This window comes from Papio anubis, chromosome 2 (assembly GCF_008728515.1).
Source record: "Papio anubis isolate 15944 chromosome 2, Panubis1.0, whole genome shotgun sequence".
Classification (NCBI taxonomy): Eukaryota; Metazoa; Chordata; class Mammalia; order Primates; family Cercopithecidae; genus Papio; species Papio anubis.
In genome coordinates, this window is record NC_044977.1 from 155690059 (window position 1) to 155705748 (window position 15690).

At 37.1% G+C, this 15690-nt stretch overlaps 1 protein-coding gene across 5 annotated transcripts in view; it reads right to left on the reverse strand.

Annotated features, from left to right (window-relative positions):
* The window catches only part of PPP2R3A (protein phosphatase 2 regulatory subunit B''alpha), a 190483-nt gene that overhangs the window by 150277 nt on the left and 24516 nt on the right, over positions 1-15690 (reverse strand). For 4 of the 5 annotated variants that reach the window (XM_017955869.3, XM_017955870.3, XM_017955871.3 and 1 more), the window contains exons 2-3: positions 13761-13943; positions 2014-4454 (exon numbers count right to left, since the gene is read on the reverse strand). In XM_017955869.3, coding sequence (XP_017811358.2) covers positions 2014-4008 — 1995 coding nt within the window. In that variant the 5' untranslated portion in view covers positions 4009-4454; positions 13761-13943. The remainder of the gene's footprint in view (positions 1-2013; positions 4455-13760; positions 13944-15690) is intronic. The other variant, XM_003895077.3, reaches the window with a different exon arrangement.

Consider the following 15690-nt stretch of genomic DNA (forward strand, 5'->3'; position numbering starts at 1 on the left):
AATTTCACAGAAATGCTCAGGGAACATCTGCAATATTTAGAACCAAATAATCACTTAATAACCTTATTAAGTACGTATTGTTTTAAACTTTAGTGTTGCTAGTAACTAAAAAAGTCCACAGAAGAATAGCAGCCACAAAACATACAGATTAAGTATCCCTTATTCAAAATGCTCAAGACCAGAAGTGTTTTAGATTTAGATTTTTTTTGGATTTTGGAATATCTGCATATACATAATGAGATACCTTGGGGATGGGGCCCAAGTCTAAACATGAAATTTATTTGTTTCATATATACACACAGCTTGAAGGTAATTTTAAACAGTATTTTAAAGAATTTTGTACTTGAAACAAGGTTTTGATAGCGTTTTGATAGTGACCTGTCACAAGGTCAGGTGCAGAATTTTCCACTTGTGGCATCATGTTGGTGCCCAAAAAGTTTCAAATTTTAGAGCACTTTGGATTTTGGATGCTCAACCTGTACCACGGAAAGAAAGATTCATCTGATTTTTTTCCCAGTTTTTCCGCTGCTCAAATGAAACTTGCAATGAGAAGCCTAATATGTAACTTGTATTTTAACTTGGTCACATAAATGGCATCTCAAATATCCAATTAGTTTTTTAAAAAATTACTATGTAATATTTAAGAATATAAAAAGCATAAAGAATAACATGACAAAATACTTATGGATCTACTACCCAGATTATGAAGTAAAATATGACTAATACTATTCAGGCCCCCTGTATGCCCTTCCTCAGTTGCATTTCCCTTCCTCCAGGATTAACCATTAACACTGGATTTTGTGTATCCATGTATTTCTTCATACTTTTTGTAAAAATGTATATATCTCAAAATGATTCATATCCTTATTTTACCACTTGCTTTTGTCGATTTGGCTTTATGTCTGAATTCATACATGTTGATACATATAGCTCATTCATGTAGTAGGGGCAGTGCTTAACAAATATTCCATGTGCTTTTCTATGTTTCTCAGATTTTAGGTTGGGAATCACTGGACTGTGAGCAGAAATGAAGGGTGTCCGAGTTTGGGACAAGGCAGTTAAAAGCATCACCCTTTGTTCCCCTCCTTCAGTGAACTCAAAAGCCACATATTCCAGATGAGTCAATAGGCAGCAGTGAGAACATGGAGCCTCCATCAGACTGGGTCCTTGAGTGAAGTAGAGCAGAGCCTCTTGCTAACCCATGTTGGACTTACAAAATGAAAAAGGAATAATCCTGGTGCACTACGACACAGATATGTAAATAAAATGGGAAGACAACTGCCTTTCTGGGAGTATTCAAAAGCAGTACTTTCAGTAGGGGGATGGATTAAAAACTTTTCAAAACACTTCTATGATTCTAGATTGATATTTATTCTCAGGTGCCTGGAGAATCAAATCTTACCCTTTAGTCTTTACCTTCTTTGAAGGCCTACTGTTATGACAATGCTTTCAGAATGGTGTTCACATGTTCATAAACTGTTTCAGACATTGTCAGTTTTTTCTCTACAAGTAGATTTTAAGATCTCTAAGAATCATGTCTTCTCTTCTTTTGTACTCTACACTAACCTTACACAGGTCTACACAGGCATGCAGTAACAACCGGTCTCTTGGTTGGCTGGGGAGGGTGAGGACTAATATTAAATGCCTACTTTGTGTAAGGAACCTTGCTTATGTTTCACACAAGTTATTTTGATCCTTATTTCCACCATAAAGATGAGGATATTAAAGGTAAGTAATTTTCCTTTGGTCACAGAGCTGGGAAGAAGATGAAGGGTATGGGGAGGGTGGTAGAAACCAGTCTGAGTCTAAAGTCTGCTTTTTCCTTTTTTTATATATTATCTTGTATAATCTTTGCTTTTTACTGACTCTGAGCTGAGTGAGATCATTCCTAGAGCAGGGCACGAGCTTTAGTAGAATAAAAAATGGCTAACAAAAAAGTTTTTCTTTATAAAATTTTCAAACACTAAAACATTTTTTAAAGAGTTCCTAGGACTCAAAATTGTTGGGGCTTACCTTGATCACCTCTGGAGTCTGCTGAATCAAAACTGCTGAAGTAGTATCTTTGGCTTTATCACCAACAGGACTTCTACAGACTGATAAATTGGCCTGGGAGGAAGTTGTCAAGGTTTCCTGTAGAATTTGCATCATTTCCTTCTCTTGTGATAGGCTCCCTCTGCTTGATTTGCATTCAACTAGTTCTTGAGCAAAGTCTTCAATGCTTTCCAGAATTCGCAGTAAGAGGGCTCGATCCTCTTCCTCTATTTTGTGTCCATTGGTTTCGATAATCCTTGTCAGACAGGAAGGCGAGACTTTTTCTATGGGTGAAGAGACTTTAGATTTAGGCTCAAGATCTACAAGGGTCTGACCAGTCAACTGACTGTGACTATTTAAAGAATTAGAGTTTTTACCCTTTGCAAGTGGCTCTCTTAGAGAGGTCTCCATCTTCTGTGAAAAAGATTCCAAATCCATTAACAATTTATCTATCTCTTCTTGGCTACTGGAATTTGTAAAATCTCTCTGGTCTCCCTCTTCAACTTTAGAAACTTTTGATTTACAGCCTTCCTTAGGTAGATGAACAAATGATTTCTCAAATATCTTACCAATTTCATTTTGCATTGAGGCGGGGCATTTTTTAAGATGAGTAGCATGTTCTGGAAATTCTGCTCTATGTTCATGTATCTTTAATAACTCATGACTAGGTCCATTCTCTGTCTTTTGTCCTTTATCTAATGCTTTCTTTCCATCTGACTCTTCTTCGATATAAAGAGTTTCCATTAAGTCACTAGAAGAAACATTTTCTAAAGGGTTCATGGTTAATGACTGTGATTGAACCCGGACAGCTTTTAGAGTTCTAGGATCATTTACCTCTAAGTTATATAAGGAATTTGTGGAGTTGTTTGGAATGGATTGTACAGTGTCCATCTTCCTAGAATTAGGCTTGTCATCTTGCAATTCAATAGTTTGAAATTGTCCGGAGTCAGAAGCTGAGAGCTGGACAACATCTTCATATTTAGGGGGTTGTTCAGTGCCAAACACTGGAGAGAAGGGAGTCAGCTGTAAGCTAGGTATATTACTGATCAGTTCTGTTAAATCTAGAGCCTCATTATTCCCAGACTGCATGAATTCAAATGGTAATTTTTTCAGATAGGATGCTAACCTGGTCATTACATTCATATAGACAGTTTCAGAGCTAGAAAATGTATCATTACCACTTCCTTCATTGATGCTACTCCCTGACTTTTTCTTTATGCATTGTTTTATGATGTCTGTGCATTTTTTTAAATCCTCAGAGCATTTCAATAAGATGTCCAAGCACATCTTTATGTCTGTCCCAGAAGAAAAATTATCTATTTTATGTTTTTCCAAAATCTGAGTAACCAAGTCTTCTTCAGAGAAGTTTTGAAGAAACATGGAAGTCAGGTTCGTATCAAGTGAGTTTCTATGAGATAAAGGTTTTTCCTCAACTGAAGAACTCCTCAGTAAACCAAAGGATGGGGCGTTCCCATCATTGTTATAATGGCCACAAAGCAAGTCCAAATCAACTGACCTCCTATTAAATGAGTCAGACTTAACTTTCCTTCCCTTTCTGTAAGCTGCATGGTTAGAGTTTTTGAGTTTTTCAAGGGAAAATTCTTTTATTTTCCCACTGGCAAAACTGATTGCTTCTCCTGCAATGTCCTTTAAGTTGCAGGTATTCTGAAATGTAGATCCTCTCTTGACCCTGGGTATGCCTGTGAAGGCCTGCTGGGGATAGTCTCCTTCAGTCGAGCAAAGCCCATTTTCTTGGGGTAGAAACATAGAGTTCAGATCTGCATCTTTGAACTGAGACACAGGGATGTGCAAGAGGTCTGCACAAACACTATGGTGTACCACAATGCAGTCAACTCCATGTGTGAAGGTGTGGCAGGTTCCAGTGCAATAATGTATAGCTTGTTCAAAACGCCGGTCTATCACCACACTGCTGTAGTGGTTCACAGTACTAACCACAAGTCTGTAAGTTGCTGCCATAATATCAAATCCACTTACTGGTGGGACTTGGAACTTTCTAGAACTTGTTTCATGAAAATTCTCCTAAATGACAATTAGCTGAAAATATATTTAATAACAATGTTCAGTGGTTTCTTCCAAATATAATGGCTTTTCCCATGAAGGGAAATCATTTATATTTGAGGTTTGGTAACTATCAGGATACAGTAGCTGCTGCACATGTGTGCTTGTACTGGCAAATTTAATAATTTAATAATTGTGCTTTTTAATTTTATTTAGTAATATGATACTGCAGAATTATTGTGATGAAAGAATATCCTCTTTTAGTTCTTCAACAGTTCCATAGCATGGAAGTTTGCTGTCATAAATTTACTATCATAAATCTTAGTTGGTAGCAGAGAAGTATTGTGATAACTGAGTCCTCCAAGGGTTTAAATGATCCATTTTTCTGTGAATGACAGAGAAACCTGTAATAAAAAAGAAAATAATTAAAAGGAAATATTATTTTTAATGCTGGAACTTTTAATTTCCTCTTTCTTTGCATCCCATATGCAGTTAACCACCAAGCCTTATTATCTGCAATATCCCTTACAGCTGATATTCAACTCATGCCTTTGTTTCATCACACTTTATACTCCTTATTGCCTAGAGTAATATTACCTCAACTCTACCTTGTCACATCTACCTCTGAGATGAATTTCTTATTGCATGCTCCTTGCCACCTTATATGATACTAAGCTTAGATTTACATGGCATTTTCATCCCTCACAGCTTAAGAATTCACATTTCTGATCTCCTCATGGATCATAGCAAGTCTATCTCTTCTTGACTCACTTTTAAGTCCCTCAACACCTGTTCCCATCCATCTATAATCATATTTTCTACTATGTCCCCGCACCAACCTTTCGCTTCCATCAACCTAGTCTTCTCAAAGACTACCAACACCTAGTACCTGTTCTTGAGTCTCAAATTTCCTCTGTCCTTAGAAATTATTCTCCCATCATCTTCTCTTTGCTTACTGAGAGAAAAAACAAGTTTCATTACTGATCTTGATCCCATCTCCCAGATCCTGCCCCATGCGGATATCTCTGTCTCTCTGCATCAAGTGGACAGAATTGACTTAATCATTCTCTTACAAAAAAACGGCTTTTAAAATATACTATAGTTGCTTTCCAAGAAGGTTCCGTCAATGTATTTATTCAGTCAACAAATACTGGCTACCTACTGTGTGTACCAGGCTCTTTGTATACACCAGGGATAAAGCAGGAAATAAAACACGGGGAAAAACCCCAATATACAAGTTAAACATATAAACTTACATAGTGGCATGTGTTGGGGAGAAAAACAATGCAGGGCAAGGGTTTAGAAACACTGGGAGGGTTCTGTTTTATGAAGGGTTGTCAGAGAAGACCTCACTGACATCTGAAGAGCAGAGACCTGAAAGACTAGAGGAAGCAGGCCAAGGAGGTATTGTGAGGTAAATCCTCCAGGGCAGACTAACCGCAAGTACAAAGGCCCTAGAGTGGAGCATGCGTGATTCACTAAAAGAATGGCAGAGAGACCAAAGTGGGTGGAGCAGAGAAAGCAAGGGGACAATGGGAGATGACATGGCCTGCAGTCCCAGCTAATCGGGAGGCTGGGGCAGGAGAATTTCTTGAACCCAGAAGGTGGAGGTTGCAGTGAGCCGAGATCATGCTACTGTACTCCAGCCTGGGTGACAGAGCGAGACTCCATGTCAAAAAATAAATACATACATACATACATAAAAATAAGTAAATAAATAAAAATCTGAAGAACTTTTCGTGAGTCACCTTGCTGAGAAAGAAAAAGGGGATGGGGTAAGACTTAAAAGAACGAATCACAAATTTAGGTCTTTGAGTATGTTTTGAAAGGACATCAACAGCAGAAAATCAAACCTCAAGGGGTGGCACCAATGACCAATGAGAAATTTACAGTCTAAAATAATTTGAGTTAAAAAAAAAAATGCCGAAGCATCAAAGATTACTTTCCTTGCTATTTGTTTCAGACCTATGGGTGTAAAATTCTGGCTTTTTATTCAGACCATAATTCAATTGATGCCCAGTTAACCAGATGGAATCTTAGACATGGAATCTAATCCACTATTTTCAATCAGAGATCCAACCTAACTCAGAAGCACCATGCTATCCTGCGTCTAAGAGAAAGTTAGGCTGCATGGGTTTGAATCCCAATCCTGCCAGTGTGGCCTAATATAAGCTGGTTAACCTTGTCGGTCTGTTTCAACAGCAAAATGGAGAGAATAATAACATCCATCTCATGAAGATTAAGTTAACATATGTTAGATGCTTACAACAATACCTGAGACTCAGGAAATGCACAATAAATGTTATTGCTGTTATTGCTCTGATTCACTTATCAAACATTCCCTACTCTGTGCCAGACCCTGGGAGAATGTTGCCAAATGACATATAGTGATGGTCTTCAGAGTGCTCAACGTTTAATGAGGGCAGGAACAGAAGCAAGCAAGCACAGCAGCTATCAGGAGTGAGGTCAAGTTTCTCCCATTTTGCTCCCACAATTAATAAATGTTCTTTTCAGAAAAGTTGGGCAATATTCACTAGCAGAAATAAACACTGTTGATATTCTTATGGATATACTTTAACTTTCTCTTATGAAAATTTATAAATGTATATATTTTTTACAAAATTTGGACCATACTATAACTTACTCTGACAGTATCTCATAAATGTGCTTCCATGTCAAAACAGACACAGAGCATTTTAATGAATATTCTATCATATAAACAAAATTATTTAGTCATTTGTTATTGCTGAACATTTAGGTTATTTACTAATTGTTTTCAAATGAGCAGTGATAAACATTCTTTTACATACACTTTACATAGCTCTTTAGTTATTTGCGTATAATATATTCCACATAGTAAAATGTTGAGTCAAAAGATGTATGTGTATGTGTATATGTGTGTGTGTGTGTGTGTGTGTGTGTACATATACTTTTTCAAAAAAGGTCATTAGATACACAGGGCCAATCTAGAAAAGGGCCTGTTTCTCCATGTTTTCTTGGACTGATTCCTTTCTTTAAATTTTTGGTAATTTGATCGATGAAAAAAACAGAATTAACATTGTTTTAATCTTCATTTCCTTGATTGCTGGTAAGCCTGAATATCTTCTCATTTACCTATTAGACATTCTGTCATTGTTCACTTGTGAAGCCTTTCTTCATGTCCTTTGTCTGTTTTGAGAGGGAGCATCTGAATCAGACTGAGGAGTTAGGAAAAGCTTCCCAAACTATAGCGACGTAGGTACATAATTTTGAAGGATTAATGAGAGCTACTTAGACAAAAAGGAAGGGAAGAATACTCCAGGTAGAGGGAAACACATATGTGAAGGCAGAGAGGCAGAACACTGCACAGTGAGTCCCGAAGCACAAGTAGTTCCAGCTAGTTTCACTGGGGGGCGTATAGAAACAAGCAAGAGGGCAGGAAAAAAGAGCAGCAGCAGCAAAAGCCAACCACAGTTGGCCTTTGTGTGCTAAACTAAGTCTGAAGTTTATTCTGAAAGCTATGAGAAAAACAAAGACTTTTAGGCTAGAGAGTAACATGATGAAATTTGTTTTAGGAAGATTACTGTAGCACCTGAGTGGAGGATAGATAGGAACCAGACTGAAGACCTAGAAATCAATTAGGAGGTTATGATAATAATCTATGCAAGAAGTGATGAGAATCTAAACCAAGTAGGTGACAGTAATAACAAAGAGGAGGGCACTGACCAGCCCAGGAGGAAGAATCCATAGAACAGCAGGAGGGGAAAGTGACAGGGAAGAATCTTAGGTTTCCGGCTTAAGTACTGGGAGACTTGTCTTGCTACTCCCAAGACAGACTTTTTGTTTTTGTTTTACAGGGGGTGGCCACAGGACAGATAAAGTTATTTTCTGAATGTGTTGTTTGAGGAGGTACCTGTGGAATATCTAAATGGTAGATGACTGAATGAAATGTGAACATAAAAACCTGGAGGTCAGCAGAAAGATCTGGGTTGGAGACGCAGCTCTGAGAAGTTACTTAGGGTGAGTGCATAAAGTGAGGACAGCTCTGGACTGAGGAAAAGTTGAGCATCAAAGACATTTGCGGGTTGAAGAGACAGACAGAATTCTTAAACGGAGTCTAAGAAGAAAGAGAAAAAGATAACTAGAAAACCAGGAGAAAGCAGTTTTATGGAGGCTGAAGAAGGGACTTTCCAAATGGAGGTCACTAGCACTGGATGTTACTAAGCGGTCCAGGAAAAACAAAAAACTGGATTTGCCAATATGAAGGTTGCTGGTACCCTTATCACGTGCAATTGCAGGGATTTGGTGTCAAAAAAAGTGGTGTACGTAGACTAGATTTTCCATTAGTTTTTTTTGCTAAGAAAAGGAGGGCTATAAAATGGCAGCTAGAAGAGAATGGAGATATGAATTTTTTCTTAAATGATAGAAAATATTTGAGCTTGTGTACATGTTGAAGGGAAAGATCCAGAAGAACCTTTGGGGACCCAGGAACTAGTAGCCAAAGCCCTGGTGAGGGGATTAGTCTCAGAGGAAGGTGGAAACCTTTCCTAGTGAGGCAGGGGGAAATAAACCAATTTATATATGGAAGAAAAAAAATATAAGGAATTTTTCTCTATGACAGCTTCAATTTTTCTCAGTGAAACCGAAAGCAAAATTATTGATTAAAATTTAGGGAAAAGGAGAGGTATTAAGGAATTTGGGAAGATAGTGAAAATCTGAAAGAGATGTTAATGAAAATAAGGAGGTATCTGATTAGCAACAGGCAAAAGTAAGGATAGATCCTGAAACATTCAGCAGGACTGATGTAGAAGGAGAGATGGTACAAATGACTGGATTGATCCAGGGCTTCTCATGAAGGCCAGAATACAAAAAGAATAGCAGCAGGAGATTCAAGTAGGTGTAAGCACTCACATGTGAAGTATGAGGTAATATGTTTATTGATTAAATAATGTTGATCAAGAAAGAGCAAAGGAGAGAAAAAGTTTCTTAGCAATTTACTAAAAATCTTCCACTAGGATGACATCTGTTTTTGCAATAAGCTTTGACTCTGTTACATTAACCAACAAATATTTCTCTCTGTATATTAGTGAAGACTTCATTAAATCATTTGAGATGTAGAAGGTCTATTTTTTCATCAGGCTTCTTTTAAAGTTGATAGAAATGTGCCTCTGCTAACTTTAAGCAAAAAAAATGTGAAGACAAGAAAACTTCAAAGTAGAAAAAAAAACGTTAAAAATTTTCACAAAAATGGCAGTTTAGAAGAAAAGTTTGGTTATCAATACATTTTTAAAAAGCAGCAGTCTTTCAATAACAGGAATAAAGAGAAAGTTTCTGGTGCCAGAATCACATTAATTATTGAGCTACAGTATTTTTAAATTCTAAAATACATTTTTTTTTGGACATTTTAACATCACTGAAATGGAAATACATCTTACAGTTGGTAGCATCTTAAAATCCCTATTGGCCAGGCAGAACTGTGACATGGTTGTCATTTATTGAACACACTCTAGTAAGGTCAAGAAAACACCATTGTAAAAAAAACATGCAGAATGACTTGGCAGAAAATTCCCAAAGATCATAGCAGAACACTCTTTTAAGAAATGCGTCATCAGCAAACACTCTGGATGGCAGAGAAAGTATAAACATAGGTGGCTCTAAATTGAAAAGTGATTCTAAAGAGTTTGAATCTGAATGGAAGAAATTCTAGAAATATTTTAGCCAATTACTTCCATTGTATTTTATTTATATATGCACAAGAGTGATATATAATTAAAAATATCTGTCAGGCCTGGTGCGGTGGCTCATGCCTATAATCCTAACACTTTGGGAGGCCAAGGTGGGCAGACTGCCAGAGGTCAGGAGTTTACAATCAGCCTCGCCAACATGGTGAGACCCCATCTCTACTAAAAATACAAAAATTAGCTCGGCATGGTGGTGTGTGCCTGTAATCCCAGCTAACTCGGAAGGCTGAGGCAGGAGAATTAATGGAACCCGGGAGGCAGAGGATGCAGTGAGTTGAAGGCTGCAGTGAGCCGAGATTGCGCCACTGCACTCCAGTCTGGGCCACAGAGCAAGACTCTTTCTCAAAAAAAAAAAAAAAAAAAAAGAAAAGAAAAGAAAAACTCTGTCAACAAAAGTCTCATAGAACTCTTTCAATAAGTTAAAAAAAGTTCTAGATGATAAGCATTTTATCATAATCAATAGGGTTTTTTTCTTTCTTAATGGCACATTAAATGAGTGTTTTATAATCTTAAATGAGATAAAATACGAGAAAAATTTTCAGTCTAAACATCTGTAATAGTCTGCTTTATACCCCTAACACAACAGATTACTTGGGAAATCATAATTGTTCTAATTGTGTACATTTATGCCACCTCAGGTCTGTGGCATGCTGCCAGCCCCACTCCCCAGGCTTTTGGTTTCTGCTGGTCCTTTCATCTCCACAAAGGGCAGAGTCTGTTTTCCCAATTTCTGAGCAAGTGGTTCATATGCATGTTTAGAGTTCATTCAACAAATAGTTATCAAGAACTTACTGTTACCACCACTTTAAGCAGATTACGATTATGCTAACATGTACTTTCCAGTGCCTCTGGAAAGCTCCGCAATAAACTGTTATATGACAATTCCTAATGAAGAAGATTTGCTGTGAGACAAAGGTTTAGAAGCAGCAGATAAGAAAAGTTAGGACGGAGAGGAACTGGATTTTGAAAGATAAGAGCCTTATCAGGTAAAAACAGGTTGGACTGCGCCTTGTAAGCAAAAAGGAATTCTATGAAGGCACGGAGATAGGAAAAGCTTGTGTGTTTGGAGAGGTATAAGGAGGCTGGTATTGGTAACGTTGAAAATGTGCAGTATGGGTTTCACAGTTTTAAGGTCTCCTCCAAATAATAATAATGAGAAACAGGAACACGAACTGCATCTTCAAAAACCTAAGAGACACCTGTAACTCCAGATGAAGATAGAAAAGAGAAGTAGGCATGGTAAATGACTTAGCTTACTGATGACAAGCAAACCAATTCACCCTGCACAACCCAAAGAAAGCCGAGGTTTGTCGGTAGCAGGTACCACAGAAAATGGAGTAAGGTAAGAGGAATGAACATAGGGGGACTGTTTGAAAGTCTGTAAGAGAATAATTAGGTCTCCCTACCCCCACTACACAAACTCAGAAATCATCCCTCTTTCATCCTGCTGGAGATAGAAAGTTGACGTGCTGGGAGGAAAAAGCTGAAACAGAAAAGTACCAACATCAGGCGCATCAGACAAAGATGGTGGTAAAGGATTGAAAATAAAGGAGGCCTGGGTCACCAAAAACCAGGCTTACTACCTCCAGCTCCTAGTCTCCACTGTGGATTAAAGAATCTTTTTCTGGAGAAATAGAAATCTCATCTAGCTACATGATCACCTTACAGTGAAGCCCACTAATTGACAAATGCTGCCCACAAACACAGAGCTTCCCTTCAGCTTTTTAGAGCTTCACTTTTACTTTGAAATCAACTTCATTGATAATTTACATACAATAAAAAACATATTAAGTGTGTAGTCCAGTGAGATTTGACAAGAGTCATGTAACCATTGCCTTAAAAAAGATGGAACATTTTTATCAACGCAAAAAATTATCCCTAGGCCTTCTCTCAATTTCCCTTACCCACAATATCCAACAACCACTGATCTGATTTCTAATACTGTGGATAAGTTTCGTCAGTTCAAGATCTTCATAGTAGCATAATTACATATGTACTTTTCTCTCTGTCTTCTCTCATTTAGCACTTAGTTCTGAGATTTATCCATTTTACTGTATGTTACCAATTGTACGTTCCTTTACACTGCTGAGTAGTATTCCACTGTATGACTATACCAGAATTTGTTTTATCCATTCAAATGTTCTGATGCTATTCAACAAATAGATAAAACAAATTCCGGTATATTCATACAGCTGATGGACATTTGAGCTGTTTCTAGTTTGGGCTATTATGGTTTAAAGTTATTATGACTAATCAAGTAAAAGTCTTTTTGTGGACATGTGCTCATTTCTTTTGGGTAATTAGCAATGGAATTACTATGTCATGATAAATGTACATTTTACTTTATAAGAACCTGCAAAAACCGTTTTCCAAAGTGGTTCTACCATTTTATACCCTTAGCAGCACTTGAGAGCTCTAGTAGCTCTACATCCTTTCAGATACTTGTGAATTTTAGCCATCTTAGTGAGTGTTAAGTGGTATCCCACTGTGGCTTTAATTTGCATTTTCCTGCTGACTAATGATGTTGAGTATTTTTTCATATGCTTATTAAAAATCCATATATATCTTCTTTTGTGAAGTGTCTATTCAGAACCTTTTGGGTCATCTTTTATTACTAAATTCTGAGTTCATTATATATATATTTTAAATACAGATATTATCTCCTAGTCTGTGGCTTCTCTTTCCATTTTCTTAGCAGAAGCTTTTGAAGAGTAGGAGGTTTTAAGCCTGTAAATTAATTTTCATCAATCCAATTAATCATTTTTTCTTTTATAGTTAATACATTTATACATACTACCTTAAGATCTTTGCTTATCCTAAGGTCATAAGGATTTTCAATGGTTTTATAGTTGAAAAGAATGAAACACTTTCCTCGCTTGACTCCTGGGACATTTTGGCTGGTTCTCCACCTGCCCTTTGAAAATTCACTGTCTCCTTCCTTGCATCTCTCTTCTTGTCCCCTATGTGCCAGCCTTCCTCAGAGTTTTGTCCTTTGTATACTCAAATCTTGTTTACTTTTGTGGCTTTAAAATCTTTATCTGACGCTTCCTCTCAAATATTTATCTTTAACTCTGGTCTCTTCACTGCCAAGTATATTTAACTACATGGGGAATATTTTCTCCTGAATGTGTATTGAAATCCATGCCTGAAGCTGAATTCATCTCCCTGCAAACATTAGAGTTACATTTTTTGGGGTGTCTCTCCCTGATTTCATGGAGAATTTGGGAAGTTAATATATTCTTAAACATTAATGTAATGATGTAAATTACTGAATGGTGTTACACATACTATGTTGCTATTTATTTGTTCCACTTCAGGAAACAGCTGGAGCAGAGTATGAGGTAAAGCTGCTTATCTCAGCTAATGAAAGGGTTCAAGAAGAAATGATCAACATCAATCATAAAGAAAAGACAGAGTTGACTGAATGTCCATGTCACCTAGGTAGATCACTTGAAGACTAAGAGTAGAAAAAAACTGTAGAAAATTGTCTTGAAAACTTTTTATTTAACAGAGTACACAAGGTGTAATGATTCAGAAGTAATGAGTCATTTAGAAATAATAAAACTATTACTTTGCCTGGAAAACATAGGCAATCTTGGGTGGATGACTCAGTGTGGAAACTGCTTCCAAAGAACAGTTTAAAAGAATACCAAAAGTATATAGTAAGGCCTATTTGTGGAATAAAAAAGGAGACCTGGAATATTTTATTGTGTCCACTTCAAACATAGTTGAGAAATTTAAAAAATACAATAAATAAAATTAATATAGTTGAGAAAATAAAACATCTCTTATAGAAAAGATTTTCTGATGCTCAAAGAAACTGTTTACATGGGTATAAAAGAACAATTAATGCTTTAGGTTTAGGGCTAATGTCTGAATGAGGCTAAGGGTAATATAAAAACATTCAGCAGTGGACCTGATTTGAACATATGGAAACTAGGAAGCGCTTACTTTTATTTTTACCGCATATGGGAATTAGGAAAAACTTACTTTTATTTTTACCGCAGTGGAGAAACAGGAAATGTGGCTGAAGGGAAAAAGCACCCGGTGGGCAGTCAGAAGCTCCTGGTCTCACTTCTGCACTGACTAGCTCGGTAACTTGGTCAAGTCACTTCCCTCACAGGGATTTCATCTTTTCTTCAGGAAAAACAGGATGAAAGATGGCTCTGGGATCTAGGGAACACGAGAAAAGCAAAATTTGTTTTTTCTTGGTTTGAATTAGGAAAGGGCTACATTTTACCAGAGAACTATTTTGTATTATTTGATGCGGGAAGTATGATGAATAAGCTATTAATTTTTAATGCATGTAATCTGCAAAGCTACTGATTTCTCTGAGAACTATCTCCAAAAGGAATATTTGGGGTTAAAATTTTACCATTTTCTAATTTTAAAAAATTCTTTATTATATACTCCAAAATATCACCAATAGTTTTTGTCTCTGTCTAGCTATATTATAAGTTACTTTAGTTCACACAATTTCCTTTTCTAAGTATTTTTCTTATTTTGGAGGAGAACATATAAAAATCAGGTAACGATCTATAGATAAAAATCATTTAGACAATTTAGAAGAACACATGCACTTTATAACACAGTTTAATAAACATTTGAGTCCCACTACAGGCAAGGTACCCTTCAACATAAAGAACTATGAACTCTATGGTTTTGCCTCAAGCAGCTCACAGTCTGAGTGGGCAGGAAAGTGGATATATAACCTTTAGGTAAAAGAAGACACACCAGAGAGGGGATCTGACAAACCCAGTCCTGGAATAGAGTAGTGTAGTTGGCTGAAGGGAAAATGTCCTGTGAGAAAAGGGAGCAAAGCAGAAAGCAGCATGGGATGTGTGGGAGCTAGCAGGAACTTGGTATTATTTGAGTGTCAAGTTTGAAGACAGGCTTCCAGGAGCCAAAGCTGAAGGAGTGGGGGCAAAGGCAACACAGCACTAGAAAGCCCCTGAGAGGTTACAAATTGTGGTTAGGGGAGGAGACAAGATCAAATGTGCACTGTGGGATATTACTCTTTGTAGCATTGTGGAGGGCAGACTTGAGGACATAAGATGAAGCTAGGTAGGCCAGGCAGACGGCCTCAGAAGAGTCTAGAAGAGAATCAGTGAGGCTATAAATGAAGGCAGCTCAGGGGCTTAAGTTGACTAATCATGATCACAAAACTATGAGCAGGATCTGAACATAACACTTTTATCTTTAAGTCCTGTCCCTTTCTAATTTCCTGTACAAGCACGAATTCTGGTTAAAGATAACAAGAAATCTGAAATTTACTTTTATTGAGTATGGATATATTTTTTAAAGGACTTTATTCATTAATTTATAAGTGCTCCAAATGTTCAGGGCATTATAGAAAACAAACAAGGCTTGTTTGTAGGAATTTGTGAGATAAAATAAATGAGACAAAAAATAATAAGTCAATTCATTCAAGAGGTATTTATTGAGTTCCTCCTGGGTCCTGACGGAGCTCACATTCTAGTGACAATTCCTTTTAGAACATCATTTTTACATTCTCCTTCCCTTCCCTGACAAGTTCATTTTGATACAAGTGAGCAGAGAGGGTCTTCAGAGCCTAGTGGATTCTAGATGATGGCCAAGAACCTATTGTAAAAGAAATAGAATAATGGTATCAGGGAAAAGCTGCTCATTTGGGACAAGAATCCCAAGGAATGGTATGGATGGCAGTAAGCTGGGGTGGAGCCTGGACCTACCTTCAAGGCAGTTTGGATCTGACAAACCAAAGTTACTGTTTTTGTCTTTTTAAACAATAGTTCTAATCTTTATAAAAGTAACGACTGCAGAAATTAGACACACTGCAAACAAAAGTGAGAGTGATACCAGAGAAATTACAAAGAGAAAAGCAAAGATCACAGCTAGAGGTAGTATCAATGTGAACATTTTTGTAAATATCCTTTTCGGC